The following is a 25,483-nucleotide window of genomic DNA, read 5'->3' on the forward strand; positions in this document are numbered from 1 at the left end:
ATGAGTAGTGATCTCTTTTTCTGGTATGAAAAATATCAACAACCCCAAAAATTTAGACTATCTGGGAAAATGACAAATAAAGTTTCTGTGAAAGAATAGAAACAATGTCAGTTTGAAGAAATATGGCTATATGAGACATACTCAATGATAAACAATCTGAGAGGTCCTGAAAGAGGTAGGATAATCTTATTTTTTTTAATGGGAGGATACCAAGCAAGGGAAGTAGGCTGCGTTAATTTACCTACAGAACCTGATTTGTTGCAGTTTAACTACTCCTTTTAGACTGCTGTTTAAACACAAGTCTAGAAAGGGTCAGAGATGACTAGCAAGTGAAAAATAAAATTCATATAGATTCCCAGAGAGAAATGAAGAGCTACCTCCAAAAATGCAACACAAAATCACCTGGCTACTGAGATGAAATTACTAAACTTGTTAGGATTATTATGTGATGATAAAATCATTACATAGCAGTGCTGCAGTCCACATCCATCTCGGTATCTGGAAACCTAAGTACAGAGTTCAAGATATCTTTGTTCTAGCCAGGCATAAATGCTGGTTTAATGCATAGTGAAAATATGGTATCAACAAGAAATATATTCAAATTGTGTGAAAAGGTACAAACCCATCTTAATGTGTGCTTAAAGTTCTCACTAATTAATAATAAAGGTTTTCTAGAGTCATGATATAGAAATGCATCCAAGCACAGAGCATGGAAATTTTAGAAAAGCTGGTAATATAAAATAACCTTGTAAAACCCGATCATCAGTAACCCTTTTCTAATAAAAATAAAAACTAAATGTAGTCTCCACATTAGGATTTTGTATTTCAAATCTGAAAACATGGCAAACTCAGGAAATTAATTGATAAATGTTAATGAGACTTACAAGGATCAAGAATAGATAAACTGATCAAAAAGGACAATGAATATAATCAGAAAGCCAATGAAAAGGAAAAAAACCCCACTGATCAGTAAAACAAAATAGTATTTTAAGATTCAAGAAATGGAAGGATACAGTCATAATTGCCAAAAACATTTTACATACAGCAGTTAAGTTCTGCAGACCTATATTAAAAAATAGGACGAGGAAAGAAGTAGAGCTGCCATACAGAAAGATTCAAGAAATACATTTTTTATTTAACCTCAGTGAAAGTGTTGTTTACATGGAGACAATGTTAGGGTCAATAATGAGAACAAGAACATAAAAATTACCACAAATGTCAAAGCAAAATTCAATAAGAGCTGAATACTGTCATACAAATCTTTGAAAGAACTGACACAAGAAATCAAATTACAATTGTGATTTTTTTTTTTTCCTTAAGAATCTACCAAGTTGGCCATAAAGCACTGATGACTGCTCTGTAAAATGACCTGCAGTTAGGATGAATGAGTGAACCAAGTTTGGCATGTAAATAATGGTACAGACTTATGCATGAATGAACAACTTTATTGCACAGTTCACAACATAACTCACAGCTGCTGCTGCTGCTGTTTTAGTTTGCTTCTGTGTCCAAAGACAGGTTCCCATGTTCCCATGTGATGCACTGAAGTGCTTATGTATTTATGCATTATTCCTCCAAACCACAGGTTAGCATTTAGGACTTCACTGTTAATGCATCCATGAAAATACAGTCAGAAAATGTAATACTTTTTTCTAAGAGAAGGAAAATGTATGGAATTCTACAAGCAGCAACTGACCTGTTAATTTGATATCGTGAGGGAAAAAGAGAAAAAAAAAATCAAAGAAAAAGATAACACAAAGAGAGACAGATTAGGTTTACCAAAGTAAAAAATTACAGATCCACATGATAGGCCTCCTTGACAACTGTTTTTCTAGATAAGGCAATAAATCCAACTAATTCCTTTGGTCTTCAATAAAATATTGGATGCTACATAGAAAACTATTAGCTGAGACATTGAGAATTAGTAAGAAATAGTGTCAGGTGAATAAGGAAGAAGATAAAACAATAAAATTATTTAATTTGAAAGAGGAACGCAGGCTGGAGTGATTATATCTGAAATTTCTATGAAAATAATTTTAGAGACCTCTCATTTTTATTTGATGACCTTGAAACAAAGAGGAATGTCACCTAAGACAGTGTTCAAAATCATATATTTTACAGATTTATAATGAGAATTTCTATTATAAGCTGGTGAAATAGACCACTTTGGAAAGCAACAGACAAGGAAAAGGACCTGAGAGCACTGGTTGATCACAGGATGACTCAGAGCCACTATGCTTTAACAATTAAAAAAAAAGACAAATATAGTCCAGAACATACAAGATGATGAATTTCAATGGAAATACACTGATTTTAAAGGCCCAATCAGAAACATAGTACAGGCTTTTGATCAACTGGTCTCAAGAAAAATCAGTCCAGAATAGAGTGGGTGTAGGGGATGGTTAATAGGGTCACCATTAGAATGAATAATTTATTTCACAAGTGGAGAGTAAAAGAGTTTAGCTTTGTTAGCCTAGCAAAATGAAAGAACAGGTTGTGCCTGCTGTCTTTAAAAATACCAGAACAATAGCATCGAGGGAGGAAGAAGAGTCATGTGAACAAATAGCCAGCATGAGCACAAGGACAAACAGGACATTAGTCAAGAGCAAAAATGCAAACTTAAAAGTATGAAAATGTTTCCTAGACTTTTTAACAGAGGAGACTGGATAGTTTTCAAAGATTATGGACACACACACAAAATTATCTACTCTTGAGAGAGTATTTGAAAACCTTATGATAGAAATACACAAAGCAGTTAGAAAAGTTTTGGTTTACTTCTCTGTTTTACAAGAAGTGTCTAAAATTCCTTTTGAGAACTCATGAATTTCCAGAATAAAGGAATTTCTGAAGTTCCTACTTCTACTTACATCCCCAGTATGCAGTTAATAGATTTTGTAAAAATCTCACTAAGAAGAAAAAGAATTTAGAAAACTATACAGTTGTGGTAGAGTCAAGTGACTCACATCTGCAATAAAGAACATTGAGCCGAGAAATGATATTATCATCTTTTTGAGAAACAAGAAAAAATTCTGCACCCATGTAAGAGCTGCAGACAGCCAGGCAGTCAGCAAACTTGAAAACTGACCCATTTATTTAATGTAAACATCTATTTTAGAAAACTTAAAATAAGTATCTAAAAATAGAACAATTAAACACAGATCTTGCATGGAACAGTAAAAAATGAAGACAGAGGCTTATTTCTATTACTTGTCTTCCTACTATTTTACCTCAGAAGTGAAGAGATCTTTAGCACTTAAGTTACAAGAGCTCAGTCTCCCATAATGGATGATGGTTAAGACAGCAATATCTGTCACAGATAGCTATTAACACTCAGATGAAGATTCCTAATACAGAATCACAAAAATATGGAATCACCCTAATCACTACACTACCATTCTTAAACAGATTTACTCTGCCTGAAATAGAATATAAATGAAGATACCCTTCTTTGTGGTAGCACCAGTAGTAGCACTATTGCGTAACCTTGTGGTTCTGTATAAAAGACAAAATCCTTTCTTTACACTGCTCAAATGGCTAGCAGTCTCCCATACACTCAGATTGCATCTATAGGTAGGGCCATAATACTTAAATCCAATACTGTGGTGACTTCAAAGAAAGCCTTTGAAGCAACTCAAGTATCAACTGAAACAGGTGATTCTGCAAAAGCCTCAGAAAACAAAACGGATCTGCAGACAACCTCAAACATTATTGCTCCAATAGATACAATGCAAGAACAAGGATTAAGAACCACATTCGTAAATTTACTGCAGATAATTTGTTAGTATACTTTTTCTGTATTCAAAAATTCCACATCAGCAATCTGATTTTAAAATTTTGAAGTTTTACACAAGTTTTCAGCTTTTATGGTAATGTATCTTTTGGCCAAATATTGCCAACAGAAAAAACACCATAAAGCGCAAAAGAAGTCAATAATGAGTGAATAACATTATATCAATTGAACTTTATATAAGATACACAACACAATTTTGTTATAATGTTAATTATTATTTTTTATATTTAACCTAGATTCAGTTTTTATTTTAAGGATCTTTTTAGATTTTTCAAACAGCGCTACATGACTGCTTCAATTCAGGGTTCCTTTATTGTAAGTCAAGCAGAGTCCTCAATGGACTTGCCATAATGCAGAAAATGATGCCAGAGAATGCATAAAATTGGGTCTTCTCAGGAATGTAAGCAGTCTTAAGGGTGGTTTATAAGTTTTCACCTGGAATTTAAAAGGGGGCGGGGGGGGGGGGGGGGAAGAAGATCCTTGAAGTCTTAAGGAATTTTGGACACACCCCAGAATTCACACTGTAACTTTCCGTTGTTTTCCTCTGGACCTACAGAGACTCTCTGAGCTTCATTTTTAAAAAGGATGGCTTCTGGCAGTGCGCTCTACAGGAAGACTCACCCTATTAGGAGTTTGGTTCACTAGGCCCTTCAGGGATGCATTAGCTCCTAGAAATACTACATTTTCCTTTGAGCAGCCTGGGAGTATTTTCTTTTTATTTAGAAGCTCAGTTCACTTTCAGGCATTAAATATCTAAGATCTTTTTGGAAAGATGATAAGCATATTCGATTTTATTATTACATTGATGAGACTGTGGTTTTAATTGTTGCAGATGCAGCCAGAGGATGGGATGGGCATATGCAAAATTGTTAGAATTTTAAAATACAAAATCACAATAAATAATCTCATGAGCTGTCTAGGTGGAACATTCAGGTACATAATTGCAAAGCTATCACAATGGATCTTAGGAAGGGCATCATAATTATATAGAATACCTAACTAACCAAATATCTTTTACAGCTCATTGATCACGGAATTCAATTATACACATATATTACCAGTTTAGAAGAAGCAATCATGTGAATTCTAGCTTCAATATACCGGCATACATGAGTTCTTTTGCCATGACCACTTTTAATTTATTTTTTGAAGTAGGTGAATTGTGTTAATGTAGGGCTCATAAGTCTTACTTTCTGCATGGTCCATAGCTTAGTAATTATCATGTAGAAGAAACTGTTAGGAATGGGAACAAAGAGAATATTTCCCACTACTCAGACATAAAGTGTTAACAAAGATTTTTCTAAAGTTGGAGAAACACAATTTGATTAAAAGGAGAAGGGATATTATGTGGCTTATATATATAATAAAAACCACTCTAAACAATATTCATACGTATTTTAAAAGAGTACAGTACATACATTATGGATTTTATGATTTTTCTAAAGTCTTAGACAATTTGTGTATATCCACTTATTGAATATGAGTACACAGTGATGCAACCATTAGGTAATACAGTAATTCAAAAAGACTGAATATTGCAACTATTTAATCATACTAGATGATAGGATTTCTAATTTCACTGATGTAGTATTCACACTTAGTTAAACTAGATAAATAAAAAGTTCATTTAGTAACATACGTGAGAATGTAGTGAAAAAGATTAATTCAGAAATTTTTAATAAACTATTTTGATATAATTTTCCTGAGGCAAAGTGAGCTTCTACATTGCATATAATGTACAGAAATGTTTTTCTGGTGCTGCCTTTTCATAAAGATGACTGCAACGAAATGCTGACATTGCGGTTTGATGACTACTGAAACATTGCCCCTGTCTGATAATGGAGGAAAGCTGAAACTGCTGAAACTAATTTTAGCAATTTGGGTCTTTTAGGAAGTGAATTTAGAAGTTCTGCACCATGAAATGACTCTATATTCTGCAGATTTGAATCATTTTCGTATTATCCTCAGGAATGGTCCTTATTGCCTGTAGCCATTTAAACAATTCAGACCCAGTATTATTCTTGCAAGCCATAACTTCGGCAAGGCACACTTTTCTAGAAGAGGATATGGGATCACTACATTCTTCTGCTTTGCTATTTAGAGACAGTTAAGTATTTGAAAAAGAAAAGGGATAAGATTGCCTTTTCTTTAGTTCACGTATGCACAGTCACACCTTCCTTCACTCTATGATGAGATACAACTTCACTATCCTCACAATAGTCAAGAAAATATGACTCCACAAGAGGAGCAAATATGATTTTTTTCCTCCTCCTGTTCCCAAACTCAGTTTTCCATTTTGAAAAACTGATATATTTAGTCTCCAACTTGCCAAAATAATAATCTGCTTCCTGAATTTCAGTCACTCAGTCTATTAATTAGCTTCTACAGTACAGTCAGGAAGCATGTATTGTAAGAAGAAATGTAAAAAAATTAAGTATAGTTACACCAGCAAGAGAGAGGTTCTGAGTCACAGAAGTGTCCACATTTGAATTAAAGTACCCAATGTCTCCGGACCCTTGAGTGGCATGGTGGTAAAGTGGATGTATATCAATGATGGCATGTGACATTTTAAGAGAATTCTTATAACTGCGATGTTGAATATGAAGGATAAGACAGACACTCCACTACTGCTAGTCCCTGTAGGTTTTAGTAGTTGCTGCTCTCCTAAGCTCCCATGCAAAATCACCTACCCTGCACTGTAAGTCTCACACACATCTTCAGGATTCTGATGCACCCAGTGTGGACACAAAAGGCAAGATAGTGAGCTCAATATGACAATGAAATGGTAAAGTCAGAATTTCAGCTTTAAAATTCAGTTCTGGTCAAATGCAATGTTGAACACCTGGTTAGAGCAAAACCAAACATAGATTTGGTACGTATGTTTGTGTGTGAATGAAGAGACCATAGATATTAAAGGGATTTATCCAAGGTTACATTTACACAAGATAATTATCAGCACTAGTAGGTCCAAATTTGTGCCACAGTCACGATGCAAGCCTTTGTTTCTGTCTTACTTTCTTGACAACCAGACAGAAAAGGAGTCCATCTGGAAAGAAAGCTATCAGTTCATTAACAGCAGTAACCTCTTCCAAATCATTCTATTTTGGAGTTATATATAGAAAATTTATTTTTTCTAAGGAATAGTATATTTCCCCATTCCTTTTTAAAAGAAACAATATATAATTGTTCTTCTTGCAAGTAATGTATTTGCAGGTATGTTTTCACCAATAATCTAAACTAGAGTCATAAGGAAGCTTTGAAAATAAAACACTGCAGGATGCATACATAAGTACATTGTATGTATAGTTCATGTGAAAATCTGTTGTGTCGGTTCTTTGGTTCAGCCAGAAGGCATTCAGAGCCAAATGGAACACTTTTACCTCCAGCTGAATCACATGTACTCTCATTGTCCTCATCACAGATTATTAGTTTATCTGGACAGACTCCTTAGCCCAGAACCCATCTGTTCTAACAAGTGCTTAGGGACAATCTATCTTGATTCATTCTACTAAGTTTTTCTAAAGGATTTGTCACAGAGTTACGTGGACATCAAAAATATTTGCTAGCATTATCCACAAAATCCACAACTGCAATGGAAGTGAGGTCTGAGTGAACATTCCATCAGACCATGTCTTCACCAATCTAGTGATCACTTTATACAGTCCCGCTAGTTGAACAAGGTTGGACGAAACCTAATTCTTATTTCTTAACATTTCACAGATGCTATAAAACCACCTAGGCATGTATGCAAATTTTTCTTTGTTACTATAAAAATAGTCACTTGACATAGTCAGTGTTAGGCATTTCATTTATAAAAACTGACTGAATTCAAATCTTAATCCTTTAGACAAACCAAGTTTTATATCAGCTGCTATGAAACAGTGATGATGTTCTTATTAAGATTTTAAGATACTAACACACTTTATCAGTTCTTATCATCAGTCATCAGTACATGAAAACTCATAGCTTATATTGGGTGAGGATGGTTTTATATTTCTGGGACAGTATGCACTGTATTGACCACACTCAATCGAGCACCTTTGAGTTGAGATGCCAAAGGTCATTTGAGACTTCTTATACAGTGCATGAATCCAACTGAGGTCTGAAGTAACACCAGGAGGAGCATCCCCTCAATCCCATTCAATGACTGTTGGAATTAAGATTCCTAATATAATAGCTTTCTAACGTAATAGAATCCTTTAGCTAAAATTAGATGAGATGAAACTCATATAGTAATAAATGAAGACTGCAAAGTAAGAACTTATATCAGTCTTCCCTCCCCATTTCTTAGATCAAACAAAATGGAATAAAAATAATCTTAATTCTTCCAAATGCAAAGCTACTTTCAGTTTGTAATGTACTACAGGAGTGGATGAGAAAGCACAGCCTTTTTGTTTTGTTCATGGCTTTTGAATTAATACAAGTTTTCAAGTATTAGTGCTGCAGGGCCTGTCTACTGAAAAAGCAACAGCAATATGTTAATTAAAAATAGCGGTCTATATGCCAGAGTGTTCACTTTTAAAATCTTGTAAATTAGTTATATAATCAGCAAATCTGCAATTTAATATTTAGGAAATGAATTATTTTCATTGTTATTATAAGCAAGCATTTGCAACAGTTTGAATATTTTTGGTCTTCCCCTCTTGCTCTACTGATTTTCTAATCTTTTTCAGTAAAGGTCAATTCTTCTGGCATCAGTATATTTAATGTGTTCACAAATTTGTACCAAAGGCCTTTATTATAAATGGCTTAATTTTATCAGTTAGACACACCAACAGTGTACAATTCAGACTTTCTCAAAGGCTTCCACTGCCAAATTTAACTGATTTTTTTTTCCCAAGTGTGTTATCATTCTTGCTGAATCACTTCCAGTCTCCCATTAAACTTATATGCCTTTATTTTAGGCAGTAGCAGTGCTCACTTTCTAACACAAAAACGTAATATGTTAATGATTTCACTATCTTTTTCTTCTAGACTCCCCAGTTTGTGCATTAAATAGGATGGGAGTACTTTGCTGAATCCTGCACATGGATTTCTGGACTCTTACTACTGCTACTATCAGACGCTGATATGAGTACCTGAGTGTATGAATTAATCATTTAGGAGCGAGGATCTGAAAGAAACGTGCTCAAGGAGGGAAAAGGAAAGAAAATCAATACAGAAAAAAATTGAGTGTCTCATGCCAACTGAGGGACTAACATCATGTAGAAAATTAATAACTAACATTATTAGCTGAAAGACAGTGTATTTGAGAAAAACTGGCAGAGTCCCAAATTGTCTATCTCAACAATGAGCAAGACTTACATTTTTTTATCATCAGGCTTTGGAGTCCTGGAAGCTCTATATATGTACAAGGATATGAAAACACTGCTGCCGACGGCACAGACTCTACTAAAAACTGTATTCCCATTTTTCTCTGACTATTGTCTCACATAAGGAAGAAGCATTTTTATAGCAAGTATGAGGGCCTAGATAAAACTAGTGAAGACTAATTTAGCAAACTAATGATAGGATTTTTCATCCTATTTCCCCAACTACACCTAGACTTACTGTGTTTTGTTTATTTCATGCAGGACACATTACCTGAAAAGCAAAGGTCTTCTCTTGAAATCTGCATTAAGTAAATGTCTCATGAAAGAAATTCAGTTAACGTCCTATTTTCTTCCAGACATAAACACAAACATAAACATTGATTGGCCACTTTGTGCTCTTCTACCATTCTAAATTTTATATTACCACATTTCTTCAATAGATCTACATTAAAAACACAGCAACAAATACATTAATAAGAAAACAAAACTGTGTTCCGTAGTTATAAATACCTTACAGTTTGTCTCTTAGTTTTATCACCTTGTTTGGGCTCTTTGAGGGACACACCAAAACATTCTCTGTATAGTTTTGATATCCTCTAGCTTTTTAGATTTATTTTTTTAAATGTCTCTATTCAGAAGCAATAAGCCAAAAATTATGCAGTCTGAACAACAGCACTTTCTTGCTTTGTAGCCTTGACACAGAGAATGCAAGATACTTGTACTTGCTAAGCCATGGTCTATTCAGCATCATTGTGTTAGCATTACTCACCAAGTGGAATTAAAAACTGCACTACAGTTACCATGACAACCAGCTGTCTCCCACATACAGCATCAGTTTGAATTTGTGCAGAACATTTCTAACAATGATTTAAGTCAACAAATTCAGTATTACCGTAAGGTAAAAATCTGGTTTAAGAACAAATAAATATTTTCAGTTTCATAATACTACTTAGCTCAATACATTAATTCCAAGTATGACTTGGGAAATCTTCAGAGTGCTGCAGTGACTTTTCTTAGAAATTAAAGGCAAATGGTAATATTCTGGTCAATATACAGTTGAGGACCACTGAAATTCTTGACCCAATGAACATGTAAGAAGAATATAGAGAAGAGAAGAAGTAACATTCATAGAAGAGTTTGTGGGGAAAATGCATTAGAATATTTATTTAATCTTTTTCTAAAATTCACATGCTGTTGATTACCTTGGGTAGTATCACTAACATTATCAATGTATGCTCACTATACAGATTCTTATAGAAAATAAAGTCTAATCCACATTCATCCAAAAGGACCATCTAACATTTCTCCGTTGGTAAAATAAACTGAAACTTGGAATATAATTTCTGGGCCCAAGAATTCTGAAATAAGTTCCTTTTCTAGTAAACTTGCAGTGTTTCTTTTTTGTTTTGTATTTGTTTTTAATCATCAGTTTATATGCAAGGAGAAGTCCCAGTTGCTTTTGAACCAGCTGAACTATAAAGGAGAGAAGGAATAGGAGTATATAAAATTTATATCATATTTCCAATTCTGGTGAAACATCATAAAATTGCATGTCTGGTCACCAGTATGAAGTAGCCACCTGGCACTTTTCAGATCCTTTTGATCACCAAGCATTCTTTTAGTAGAGAATGGTCAGTTTTGATTGGGGTTGTTTAGCCTGCAGAAAAGCAGGCTCAGGGGAGACCTTATCACTCTCTACAACTACCTGAAAGGAGGTTGTAGCAAGGTGGGTGTCTCTTCTCCCAACTAACAAGTGATGCAACAAGAGGAAATGGCCTCAAATTGTGCCAGGAGAGGTTTAGATTGGATATTAGGAAAAATTTCTTCACCAAAAGGGCTGTCAAACATTGGAACAGGCTGCCCAGGGAAGTGGTGGAGTCACCATCCCTGGAGGTATTTAAAAGACACATAGATGTGGTGCTTAGGGACATGGTTTAGTGGTGGACTTGGCAGTGCTAGGTTAATAGTTGGACTGGATGATCTTCAAGGTCTTTTCCAACATAAATGATTCTATGATTGTCACTGCATAAACACATAATGGCAATGATGGCCAGGTCTACTTTCAGATGTACTGTTATGAAGAAAGGGAATGGCCAGGTCTACTTTCAGATGTACTGTTATGAAGAAAGGGAAAACAAGAACTTCCATAACAACATAAAAAACACATATCAATTGTGCATTTGTATACTGAGTGTGGGGAGAGGGATGAAAGTAAATGCTGAAAGAAGATGGTTAAGCTATTAAAAATGTAATGCATGGTCAAACTGAAGATAATAAAGTAATAACACTATTTTTTATGTAAGAAACTGTAAAAAAAATCAAAGACAGAAAACTTAAATAGAGTCTATACTTACTAAAAAACCTGCTAATGTTACAAACTGAACTATGTGCATATTAACAATACATCCTATTCTCACTCATATTTCTGGAAGAAGGTGCCACAACTAAACACTACTGCAAATTTCCCATTTAGTATATGGTATAGCACTTGTTGCATCACAGAACTTAAAAACAAATCAGAAAAGAAAAATAGACAAATAAGTGTAATGCATTTAAAATTAAAACATTCTGAGGCTGTAAGAAATCTGATGTTATTCTTCATAGTTTTAATGTGTGATTGAGATATACTGAATCCTAACCCTGAGGAAAATACATAATAATAAAAAAGTTTTAGTTTGAATATAATCCTTTCAGTTTTAAATAATTTCATTTATGTGGGAATGCTAGTCAGAGGACAAAGACATAAAAATAAGTATAATCACAGAATGATATCTAGAAGATTGAGGAAGGAAGTAGCACACAAATGCATTCAGTCCCGGACTGCTGTGGACACATTCCATATCAGTGACAGGCAATGTGAAATCAAGCACAAACTGAAATCAAACCCTTCTTTAAGGTTACACTAAACTGAACTGACAGGAACACAACATGCAAGAAAGAAAAGGAAATGGATTTCAATATAACACTTTGATATTCAACAATGGGAATGCATAATGTTTAAATGTTAAAACAGAAGAATTCAAGGCAGAAAAGAGGTAGAAAGCAAGAGAAGGAATAAAATATAACCTGGGGCTCTAAATCCACAAACTCAGACAGGAATAATTTTTTTGCCAGCAAAAAGGCTGCACAAAGGTAAATGACAATGAGAAAACAAATATGACAGTTACTGGAATTTAACAGATCTGTAACAATCCATTAACTCGTAGATTGAGCTGCAATGTAATATCATAAAATAAAATACAAATTAAAAGTAAATCAACATGACAATATAGGCTGATGTGAATAATTTTGCCCTGAGGCTGAATCTATACCCTTCTGTCAAAGATGCCGTACTGGAGTTAAAGTAGCATTGCTAACAATTAATGGATGTTTTCTGGTCACATTTCAAAAAGGTATTGACAACACCAATAAGAAAAAAGATGATAATTACTTATCCTAAAGCCAGGGAAAAGGTCTTTGAGATAGTTATTCAAAAAAATAGGAAAAAAAAAAGTACAGCTTCACCACCGCATTCCTCTAAAATAGGTCTCAACAAAATTTTCAAGTAAGTTTTTAAGAAGTATGAGATCCATACTTCTTGAGTACAGTAGACTTATGGGTGTGTCCATATTAACATTTCAGTTTAGATTTAGAATACTGGTCTGATATTCAAAGATTATTTTTGTCTTTTCACATTCATATGTGAATGTTAATTTTCAGACAAATTCCCTGATGGGATCTCTATTACCATGCTTTCACAAAGCACTCTCACAGTGCACAATGTGGATTCCATTTGGATATTAGTCACAAAAGGTAACTGATGAGTTACATGAGACCAGACTAGAGCTAATCTGGAAGACTCTTAAATACATAGAACGTTGATGATGGATTCTCAGTACCACTCGTTTTGCTCCACAGATTTGAACCTATTGCATTCCACTACTTACTAAAGTGGGATGAAACAATTATCACTTTTTACAGATTTCTTCTTCCCTTCTGTGACTCTGGTCTCTCCTGGTTCTCTTCCTCTTAGGGGCAATTGACCTGTCTTCTCCTAAGCCTTAAAACTAGCTAGAATGGAGATCTTGCTCTTCCCTACACCATAACCCTCTTCTTTTTTTCCTTCTTTCTAAAACTGTGGATAGGTGTGCAATCCACACAATAATTTCAACCTCCACATACAACAAGTAGAACCTCTGTAAACTCATTATTATAGCTTACAACAGGTAACCTCACCTGTTGTCTCATTCAAGGACAGCTAACTGAAATGGCTTTTCCAAATCAAAGGGAGTCAACAAACATGAGCTGAGATGAAAAGCTTAATCTCTAGACATTAATCTCTACTACTATATCTCCTGAAATAGATCTCCACTGGGCAAGTAAAACCTACTGAAAAAGACAGTAGGAGAAAGAAATGTGGAGAAACAGGAAACAAAAAATGTGTGGCTCCCCATATGGTATAGGGATAGCTGATTTGATCTGCCTGTGAGAATGATTTTATTAGGATAATAGCATTCTGACACAAAATCTTTTACCTTACATATTCAGGTGGCTAATACAATACGAGCTTGTTTAAGAAAACTGCCTTACCGAGCTCGTTTAAGCTCTCATGTCAGAACAAATTCAGCCCACTTTTGTGGGGCCCTGAAGTTAAGCAAATGTGTTGTAACTGCTACATTTAGCTTTAGGTGGAAGAACTCAGCTGGTGGAAGGGAAAGCAAGCTCAACACTCTCCAGAAGTAACACTATGGTCTGACTTAAAGAAATACGCAGGATAGTATTTGAAAAGGCCAGGTAAAAAGCTGGAGCAAAATCCCAAAAGTGGCTTTACCCTGTTACTCCTGATTTAGATCTGCAAAAAGCAAGAAAAAAGTCTCCCATTTCGCAGGATACATAGTTCAGTAAGAAGGAAATAACATTAGTTTATTAGAATGATAAGGAGAGGAAATCTACTGCTTGACATGCCAGCAGCCTTTCACCTTGTAGGAAAGTTCTAGATTTGTTTCTGAGGCTGAAACACACTCCAGCACCCCTTGCCAACCCAAAAGCTGAACAGACTTACAAGACTTTTCTGTCTTTACTCTATTCCCACTACTATTCTTATGGCAGTTTCAGCAACCAGAGATTTCAGTACCCCTCTTTTATCTACTGAGGCTGGCATTTCCTCCCCAAATATAAATATTCTAATAAAAATACACTGCTATTTTCATAGCTGATTAACTACTGAAGGTAGATAGAATGCCTCAATTCTACTGTCAGTCTCATAGTCCTTAAAAACACTAACCTTTTTAATGTTTTAAAGTATGTATTTATATGGTCACATTTTAATCTAATCCTGAAATACATTTTCATCTGAAGCAAGGGAATGATACATTTAGAAAGAAGTTGTGATGTCTGGCTAGTTAGTGGACTGAATCAATAAACAGAGTAAAACAAAAATGTTTGTTCTACTCTGATCAGTTAACCTCTTTTCAGATATACATAAAGAAATTGATACAATTTCAATTGGCACTTCATAGATTCACAGAATGGTTTGAGTTGGAAGGCACCTTAAAGATCATCTAGTTCCAACCCCCCTGCCATGGGCAGGGACACCTTCCACTAGATCAAGTTTCTCAAAGCCCCGTCCAACCTGGCCTTGAACACTGCCAGGGAGGGGGCATCAACAACTTCTTTGGGCAGCCTGGTCCAGTGTCTCACCACCCTAACAGTGAAGAACTTCTTTCTCACATCTAACCTAAATCTACCCTCTTGCAGTTTAAAGCCATTACCCCTTGGCCTGTCCCTACACTCCCTGATAAAGTGTCCCTCCCCGTATTTCCTGTAGGTCCCCTTTAAGTACTGGAAGGCTGCTATAGGGTCTCCCCAGAGTCTTCTCTTCTTTAGGTGAAATAACCCCACCTCTCTCAGACTATCTTCACAAGAGAGGTGCTCCAGACCCCTGATCACCTTCATGGCCCCCTCTGGATCTGCTCCAACAGGTCCATGTCTTTCCTATACTGGGGGCCCCAGAGCTGAACACACTACTCCAGGTGAGGTCTCACAAGAGTGGAGTAAAGGGGGAGGATCACTTCCCTCAAAAAACATATTTTATTAAATCTATGGTCTGATTAGAAACGAGACAAGCACCCACCATTGCACTTCTGCAGTGACCCTCTGCAAATCAAACATCTATCTACAGGGTAACAAACTACAATTTTAGACTTTTAAGACTGCATCATGGTGTTCAGGCCTACAGAATTTACAAACCAATGTGCTTCTCATTAATATAATTACTATATTATTCTGTGTTATTTAATTAATTTCTTGAAAAAGATTCATCTTTTCACATTCTTAAGTGTATATATGAATAATATGATGATATTTCTACTTAGATTGATTTCCATAATCATACTTGATAAGTATATATGTACAGTTTATACTAATAATTCCATGGTGCTTATTACAATAATTTTGACAACTGCAATAAACTTTATGCTTTCTTTTCACACAGTATTGCTCTTTGGAAATAATTCAGTGACTAAAATAATTAGTTATGAAGCTAACACAGAATTATTTAACAACAGACTTCTTCACCTGTAATTTTCAAAAATTGTTACATGTGAAGCCCTACTCTATCTTTTCAATATGCATATAGGTAAACATTTGTATAAAATAGCATATTAAGTACAAAACTGAAAGTTAAACAATAGAAAACCTGGAAAGAGTAATTTTTAAAATTGTAAAACAAATTATTGGAATAGCTGAAAAAGTACTTTTTCATACATACTCATACTGAATTAAAAAAAAGCAACAAAGGTCTTGTATATATAAGGCATGTGCAATACACATTTTGCAGTAACTTGATACCCTGCTCAAAATGTACCGTAAGCTTTAGTCAGATAATATAGCTGGATTTGCACCAAGCAAAAGTTTCAGCTAGAGGTAACTCTGGCAGAATCTGATTCACAAAAAACTATTTTTGCAGTATATTCTGTTGGGTGTGAGGGAGAGTTAGCAATTTCACACTGTGAACTTTAATTATCACTTGCCTCTATATGCCTTGTGGAAACAAAATCATCTAACAAAGCAAACAGAACGCATGCAAGTTAATATCTGCCCATTGTTTTAAAGAAAGAGGAAACATGCACTGTTCATCCATGAAATACTGATAAATGGCACCTATATAGTATTAACAGTTCAAGAAAGGATGCAGCAGATCATCAGCCACTCAAATCTACACTGCTATGCTGGTTTACAGCAGTTAAGAATTTGCTGCAGTCTCTTTCCTGCTTCTCAGTGAACATACAGGAGTTAGTAAAAATATTGCATGATTTCAAATCCAGGCTGTATTTTCACTTGCTGTAATTTTCAGCAACAAGTAGGTTCGTGCATCCTAAACATTGAGAGTCTTTCCAGCTTAATCAATGAGCAACTTCCACCGGTACTGAAAGAGGCAGAAGCACCAAGTGTAGGCCAAAGTTTGTGTAAGATAGAATTTTTGTTGTTGAAAACCAAATTTCTTTACTTTGGCAAAACAGTAATGGAGAGGATGGCTACATGGATTACGACAGGCTTAAGAACTGTTTTATTATATATGTTTCAATTCCAAAGAACCTCCAGCGTGCATCCTTTTGCTCACATAGTAAATGACCAATCGATTTTCTCATCTCCATTCAGCAATAAGTCACTTCACATACACTGCAAGGTAAGGTAGATATCCAGAAAGTCACAGTTTTGTACAGATGTTTGTGTTTGCCTCATAGTAACTAGGTGTTAAAGTCACATCATGAGCAGTTGAAACAAATCAGGAGTGTAGGCTTTCTCTCAGTACTGCAACGGGGTACAAAATGATATGAAATAAACTTGCCTTTGAAATTGTTTTTCCACAGATCTAAAAAGGTTGTAATTTTCATGCAGATACTTTCTAATGTATGATATACACATCTGCTAACCTCTTTACTGTCATTACATCAATTCATTACAAATCACACCAATGTATGTCCGGTATTACAGAGGTTCAGCCCCTTTCATATGCTCCGAAGCCCCCCATACTTTAGCTCCCACAAGCTAAACAACTGAAATTCATTAAAGAAAATGCCCAAACAACAAAAAAACCCCACAGACACTAAATTTGGGTGGAAAGTTCAAACCCACAATTTTAAAGACCTTTCTTAAAACCTATGACTCAGACAACAAACTGTACAGTTTACTAGCTCTTTAACAATGAAACAGTTAAAAGGAAAGACTGCTCCTATACTTGCATATTTTCTCACAATATTCTGATGTTCTGAAAACATGGATCAAAGGATCACCATTCTCATAGGAATACACAATATTGAAGCTCAAAATCATGGGGTAGATGTCAGAAAAGAATTTTGCCCACTGCTCTGTTAGAGTATTTAATGTGTTGAACAAAGGATTATATGACAAGAGATAAAAGAGAAGGATCATCTCTATGGAAACACTATGGTCTACTTCATCGATAATGGATAGCTCAGAAATGAACTACCCAAATGTTACAAGGCAGTCCGGTAATATAATGATTTGAAACTAGTGCCTACATAACCAAAATGGAGCTATAAAATGGTTCACACAAATTGCCTGGGAGATTTTACCAGCCATAAGCACCACAGAGTTGATTTTAATTGTTCTTTGGCCCTACAGTGCCTAAGTCCCCAAAGTTCCTTTCACTGTACTATCTGTTTCAAGAATTAGAAGTAAACTGTGATAGCATAATTTTTGACACATTAATTAATTTTACAGATTTAGTACAGTCTTAATAACTGACTAGCTAATTTCAGCTTTACATTATGAGTATTTGAAATGAAATTCCACTCAAAAAAAGGGCTATGCTAAAATGGCACTGTTTAAATCAACTGCTTGACTCTTAATCATGTTTATTCAGGATGCAATTTCTTAGTTTTGTGCCAAGGCATTATTTCTGATTTTGTATTTTTATCAGCCCAGATATAACACAGTAAAAGACAGAGCAAACTGGCTTCTGCTTCTTCTTGTGCATCATCAGACCTGTACAGTAGAGTCCAATAAGTTGAAACTACAAAAATCCATTTAAGACAGCGGTGTCAGTAGCGGCTTAATCTGTGCTGCTAAAAAAAGTTGGATTTTGATTTAAATATACAAACGCATACTTTAAAGTACTTCACAACTGGTAATAACTTAGTCCAGAAAAAGGTTTAATCATTGGTACAGATTCAACGTGCTGTACAAGAACACATTAACTGGTCCTTATTTTTATAAAGGATAGCTAACATATCTGAAGACTGGGATGAGTTAAAACAACAGAACTGGAAAAAGGACACCTGGAAGACAGAACCTGGACTAGGCGAAGTTCATAGAGAAAATAAGAGCTAGGAATAGACAAAGCATATTCAATTCAATTCTATTGCTGAATTAATTTTGGTCTTGTCCTCTGTATCTCTTCAATCTGTCTGCTGCACTCAGTGATAGATTCTATAACTGATATACTGCATACTGTTTTTATAGCTGCCAGCAAAGATGGTGATTATAGTGTGCACAATTATCTTCAATCTCAAATCCAAGATTTAACATGACTAAATTTTTCTTTAAATGTTAACTACATTACTCTCTTCCTTTTTAACTCATCAAATATTTTTACAGGTTTGCAGTTTAGGGATAATGCATGCAGATTACAACTATTTCTCCTACTTGTCTTGTATTTGTGTGGTGCATTTAAGGTTAACAAATTTATATAATAGATATAGCTAATATAATAAAAGAAGCATAGAAGAAGAAATCCTGGGTACACTGAAGTGTATTTTACTCTGTGTGAAAAGTGAATTTTACTTTGTCTTCAGTGAGACTAGTATTTAATCCATTCTTCTGTTTCTCAAGGTTTAAATATATTGTTGCATAGTTATTTTTCTTGGGTTCAAAATCAAATAGTTCATGTTTCAAAGTTTAGCTATCACTAAGAAACACATCTTTATTGTGTTCAATGATAATTTGGTATGAAAGTATTGGGAAATCATTCCTTAGTATGTAAAATAAGCATTTTTTCTGAAGATGTCTGAATGCCTCTATATTTATTGAGAGTGTGATGAAAGGTAAACTTGAGCTATCTCCACCTCAATACTGTTTCAATCTTTTGTACTATTTATTACAGCCTACATATGGGTTTTAGAACTCATATGCACATGAAGAACCAGCAGCTACGAATAAGTAGACTATGCCTTGAGGAAAATCATCCTGCTTGTACAACTGAAAATTTTCTTCTCAAATTAACAGTTTACAGTGCTTCCTTTCTAGGAATGTATAAGGAATTTTTTAAAAAATCTTATGAAACACACAACATTCAAGATCAGGAAAACAATGTCAGAGTGAAAACTAATCTTCAAGATCTTCCATTAAACTTAGTAATTAGGCCCATGAAATAAGTATGTAATTTCTTAAGAGAAAATCAGACTACTGACACAAAGTTAATAGTAGAAACCTTCACAAAGAGAGATATTTTCTGTTACACATGTGATCTGTACTTGGTATCCAAGGATTCTTACACTGAAACATATTTAGAAAGGGTATTTGGAGAAGTTCAGTTGCTCATGTTTTAACTGGAAAATTACAGACAAAAATGAAACTCTGCGCTGCAGTTGTATACCTTGTCTATGAGAAAATCCAAATTGATGGGCAATCCACACCCACATGGTTTTCTGGTACTTAAAAATTCAAAACTCTTAAAACAAATTCAATTTAAGGCCCACAGGAGTTCTTTGTGAGCTGCAGCTTGACTTTGCATCAGTGTGCCCATCACATTTACATCATGCCAAATTACTGAGCATACATTGGATTCAAAGCTTTGCAGATGCAGCTTTAGACCTATATTTATACTACAATTTTGAATATATCCAATAGGCTGTATGAAATAAACAGTAAGTTATGTTGGCAACTGGCACTTTTTAGGGTACATCTGGGTCAGAAAGAGTCATCTATGTGGCTTAATTATGCTTTTCACATGAGTTGCTTTCTTGGGAATTACAAAATGAAAACTGAATGCCATCAAACATTTTTGTTTCTATTACTTTTGCTGTTATTTACATACTTTTATTTTTGGTACAGTTTCTATGTATGTTATCTATTTGAACTTAGTCATTTTCATGAAGCATTCATAATTAAAGTACTCCTCAACTGTCTAAGAGATAACAGTTACAGCATCTACATCTAATTTTAACTAGGCAGGCTACTAGGTAGTCTGCTATGTGCTTGACCAATTATCCACTGCCTATGCCCATCTTAAGATGGAGGATCTGATTTCTAATTGAAACTCTATACCATATGGTTAAAATCATAGAAAACTGAGGACAACAAAGACAATCAGATTCCAACATTCTCAAACTCAGTGCTGTCAGCATACTACTTAACTGGTGAGCATTAAGACACCTGGGACAATTAGAAGATGCGATACTGAGTAATTCCTAATAAACTAAGCAGACCTTGCAAACACCTAGCATTTATAAAAAACCAAGAACATTCTGTATGTAGTCTTGCCTATGGTGAGTTCTGAAAGTATCTTGAGTGTGATACTCCTTCACAGAAGTCCAAACAGAACCATATGATACTTCTAAGTATAAACAGCATTAGTAAAGAAATCTGAGGATAGAAAGGTTAGTTGCACAAATGAGTTGCATATCAGAGAAGTACTGGAATGCCCCCAGTAAAACCATAATTGCTGGTCCTGACAATGCTTCAGTCAATCATGACATAAGACAAACAAGACGATTGCAGGTAGCTGGTATACAATGTGAGTAAACAGCCTGAAGCCATCTGTCTGCCATACTGACAGCAAAAGTCTTAATTCAATGTATGAATCTTCTTACCAGGCATTTGCAGACCTTGTGATAGATCCTTCCTCATTGGTACTATGGACAGGTGCAGTAAGTGATAGAACTGTTACAGTTTTCCACATTTACAAGGCAACACCAATAGAAGATACAAGATGGTACGGGAAACGTTTAATGTAAACTTTCACTTTGCAAATGCAGGTCACAAGAAACAAAAGCAGAGACAAATGTATATGAAGTCAAGGCTCATTAAGCCAAAGGATGTCAAGAAAAAGGGATCACAGAGTTAAGCCATGAACCACAGCTGAATACCTCTGCTTCCACATAACTGAAGACCACGAGTGTAAATTAAACTTCTCAAATCATCTCAAGAAGAAGCAGACATCTGAATTATTTGGCATAAAACCCCTGTCTTGAATGTTGAGTATGAAATGGTTCTAATAACTTCTGAAGACAGTGATTTCTTTGCACTTTGTCTTAAGTTCATTATTGACACATCTTGGTGAGAATATCACATAGTTATAACAGATAAATACAGAATACAGAGGCATACATATAGAAGCATATTCACTTGAGATGATGCATCACTGAGCACTGACTAGTCTGCACAGCTCTGGTACCCAACATTGTTAGTGCTTTTGCAGGTGAAAGAAAGCTGCAGGACTTAAAGTTGTGCAGGAAAAGTAGCAATATCAAACTTTTCCAAGCTTAAGCAAAGACGGAGGCCTTCACACATTGAAAAAATTCACATGACATTATATATATAGCCTTAGAAGACCAATAATTGATTTAAAAAAAAAAATTATTCTAGCTTATCTGTGCCAAAACATATTACTTCAGTCAGCATTTGTTAAGCAAAGACCAACTACTCCAACATGCACTATGTGCAAGCGGAATTCAAGATGAACTCACTCTACCGGATTAAAAAGTTAAAAGAATAAAAAGCTAAAAAGAACTCAGCATTTTATAGATAATTAGATGACCAGTACCCAAACCTGTCTTGAAGCATAATGAAGGCTAATTAGCTCATTCCTGAGAAGCAAAAATGTATGTATTATATTTAAAATGGAATTAAGTGCATAGACCTGATAATAATTGTGATGTTTGTCTAATATCTATGTGTCGCATTATAAGTGCCTTAAAACACCACTTGCATACTTTCATCAAGGAAAAGATTATCTTATTTGCCTGTGGTACATTTAGACAATGAATATAATTGTTAGTTCCTTGTTTATACTTCAGATCTCATTTTGAGGAATAAATACTTAAAGTTTACATTATTTAATACAAAATAAATTTATCACCAAATTAAAGAATGTTGTCATTACAATATTCAGCCATCATTCAGAAAAGTTTATCAGAGCTAAACAAATTCAGTAAACATAAATGTTTTCAAAAAGAATTTTCCACCCTACACAGTACCAGTAATTGAAATTTCTGATCTTGGCTTATTAGCTGCTAGTAACAGCAAGCCTACATCTAGAGTAATTAGTGTTAAAACAACCTTTTTATTTGATATGTGGCTGACAGATAAAAATCTAATTGTACATTCCAACATGTTCCACATTTCTCTTCATGCAACTTGATTCTGTGAAAGAGCATGGTATATAAATTACATTGGCTTTCAACATACTCCAGTAGCATTTCAGACACCATTTGAGTTAACTGATGAGTTGTAATTTATGCAAACTGACTGTAGATATTTTTCATCTGTTATCTAGATCATTACGTTATTCATAATAATAAAGATATTTATTATCTTTATAATGGAAGGCTCTAGAGCAGAAGTAATAATACTAATAAACACAAATACCAAAGAAAAGGAAAATAAGCCTTTTGTTCTTTTTTTTTTCAGAATTTATGCATATTATGAGAAATACTCTATCAGGTTTTGTTTGGTCAAAGCATTATTCTGTTGGGCATGATGGTGGATAACATGCGATGGCATGGCATGGCATGTAACATATAAAAAAAACCCAAACACCTTAAGAAAATAAGTATGCTACAGAGAATAAAATAAAAATCAATCATATAACCAGTTTGAAACACCATGCAGAGTCAACATAAAGAACAAAGGAAAGACACAGAGGGAGCATGGCAGATACATATTTTCCTTTGGATATCTTCCAGACTTGAACAATGCTTTGAACTAATTAAAAGGGTTTTAACCCAGAACTGCAAACTAGCTTAGAGTTACACATGATATAGTTTTGGTCAATACATCACCTGTGTGAAAGAAAATTACCTCAGTTTAATGTTGATTGTAACATACTTTTCTCAGTAATACAGAGAAACCCAGTAACCTACTGTAACTCAGTAAAAGATGAAAATACGTAGCTGTAAGTACAGAGATATGGATAGAAGACACTTCCTGACTGTTTCATGAAATCACAAACTACTTTTTGCAAATGAGTCCTCAAGATGGGAGGACAACAGCGAATATGTCAAGTCAGATATTCTGGAAGCTCATGTGCTCCATAGCAAAGAATGTGGTTTTTCCAATTTTTTTACATGGTTACGCTGGTGCATCCAATTACTCCTACAGAAGCAATAAAAATATGTGTAGTAATTAATCTTCATAGAAGAAGCTGTATTCATATCCTACAGATAATATCACAGTTGCGGAATTATGCTCTTTAAAATGTTAATAGAGAAATGACAGGTGAAACTAAGTGATTTGCTTAGCCAGCAATTCTGAACTTTGTATTTTAACAAAGGGAAAGTTAGAGATCAGAATATCAATTTCAAGCTGCAAATTTTGCTATGGTCTCTTCACTAGTGGGAAACAAAGCCAGTTAATTTTTGTAAATTTTACTTGCTGGATATTTTGGCATTTCAAAGATTTTTTTGATTCTCTTGTCATGGAAGTAATATTTTCTTCCTTCCTTAAGGATCAGCAAAACTACACAGTGGCCTAAGCAGCTATGAATGGTACAGAGATGATAAAAGATTCAGGACAAGATGCCGAAAAAGCACTGATTAAATGGTCACTCATGTGAAGACAAACGTACAGTTCAAATGTGGAGCTACTGAGGATTATATATTTGTGAAGAGGCAGAAAACCAATCTACATATAGATCTTTGTAATAGCAGTTTTGATCCTACTCCAAATCTGTAGTGCTCTCACTGAGTAGCTCTTACAAGAAATACATGAAGTCCTTGATGAAATCTCCCAAACAATTCTGAATGCTCAGAGGAAGAAGACAGAAGCCGAACCTCAGAATTTATATCATCATATCACTGTGTTCAACACTCTCATGGCTATAAGAGAACAAACTGTCCAACCTTTTCTGGGGGCAGGCAATTGGAGAAAAAGAATTAATCTCCTAGCAACACTTTAAAACCCCCATTTTTATTGCTCTAAGGTAGAACTCACTAGCATGAAAGTAGAATGTTGACAAAAGCCATTGAATTCATGTAGAAGACATCATATCTGTGGTTAATTAGAAACCCCCCAACTTCTATACATAAATAATGACAATTAACACACATTTGATTCCAAAGACACGACATGAACTTTTTCGGAAACTAGTAGCATGTATTGTAATATGAGAAAGGGGAGTTTATGCAATTTAAGACCCATTTACAAGATATCTGGATAAGTGTAACAAATCTGACTTCAAGATGCCAGATCTACAGTGCTGTTCAGTAGTCCTGAGGGTGGATTTGAGAATGGGTTTACAGTTTGTCTACACCATTTATTCATTAGAGCATTTTTGGGGCAAGCATTATAGGGACACTCAGCCAAGCTCCTGGGCCCTTGGCTAGGCAATATGCCTACCTGCCTCACCATATTCTGTCTATCTTTTTGCTGATAGTACAAGACTGATGTCACAGGCGGTGATTCTGGCACTGGCAGTCAGAGTAGACATAGCTAGAATAACACTGCTTTTACAAAACACAGGATAAGGAAGTCTGCACTTAAGAGAAATCTGTTGATCTTTCAAGCAGAAATATCCCCCAAATATGTTGTCTTCATATTGAAGACAAAAAAGCACAGGTTTAGAACAAGAGAAAAATAATCCTAAAGATCAGGGAAGATCACAAGCTCCGCATAGAGTTCCAACTGAGCAGGATGTACACAGTCTAATGTATGACCGTGCAGAGAAAATTCTCAAGTAACTATAAAATAATAATAATAATTATAATAATAATATTAATAGCATTCTGCTGAGTGAGGAGTATATTCTTCCAGTTCATACTTTTTACTGGAGAGAATTTGCAACTTGCAGTCTCATCTTAACTAATGCCAAGTAATTCACACCCCTATATCTTCCTATCTAAAGATAACCAATGGCAACAGTATTTATACAAAAGAAGAAAAAAAAAATCAGCCAATTTTAGCCCAGGACTAACAATTTAATGCAGTTCATATACTCTGGGAACAAGCGTAGCACAAATATAGACAGAAAACATTTCCTCACCTGACAAATAAACGATCAAATAGGAATGCAAAATTTCTATTACAGAACTTTTACATGTTTAATAACAAGCTTCCCTTGAAATCTTGCACTTGTCAGAAAGCATAAGTTTATGTCATTGTTTGAATTACTTTAGTTGCTCTTACAGTAAAGATAAGGAAGTTTGTATTGTATATTCTGAAG

At 34.8% G+C, this 25,483-nt stretch overlaps 1 protein-coding gene across 3 annotated transcripts in view; it reads right to left on the reverse strand.

Moving 5' to 3' along the window:
- LOC141961026 (adhesion G protein-coupled receptor A3-like) overlaps window positions 1–25,483 on the reverse strand; it is a 290,616-nt gene that overhangs the window by 59,636 nt on the left and 205,497 nt on the right. The window contains exon 13 of one of the 3 annotated variants that reach the window (XM_074907509.1): window positions 22,864–22,881. The exons of the other annotated variants lie outside the window; for them this stretch is intronic. Within the exon in view, the coding sequence (XP_074763610.1) occupies window positions 22,864–22,881 (18 nt within the window). The remainder of the gene's footprint in view (window positions 1–22,863; window positions 22,882–25,483) is intronic. 3 annotated transcript variants of the gene reach the window in all.

This window comes from Athene noctua, chromosome 5 (genome assembly GCF_965140245.1).
Source record: "Athene noctua chromosome 5, bAthNoc1.hap1.1, whole genome shotgun sequence".
Taxonomy (NCBI): domain Eukaryota; kingdom Metazoa; phylum Chordata; class Aves; order Strigiformes; family Strigidae; genus Athene; species Athene noctua.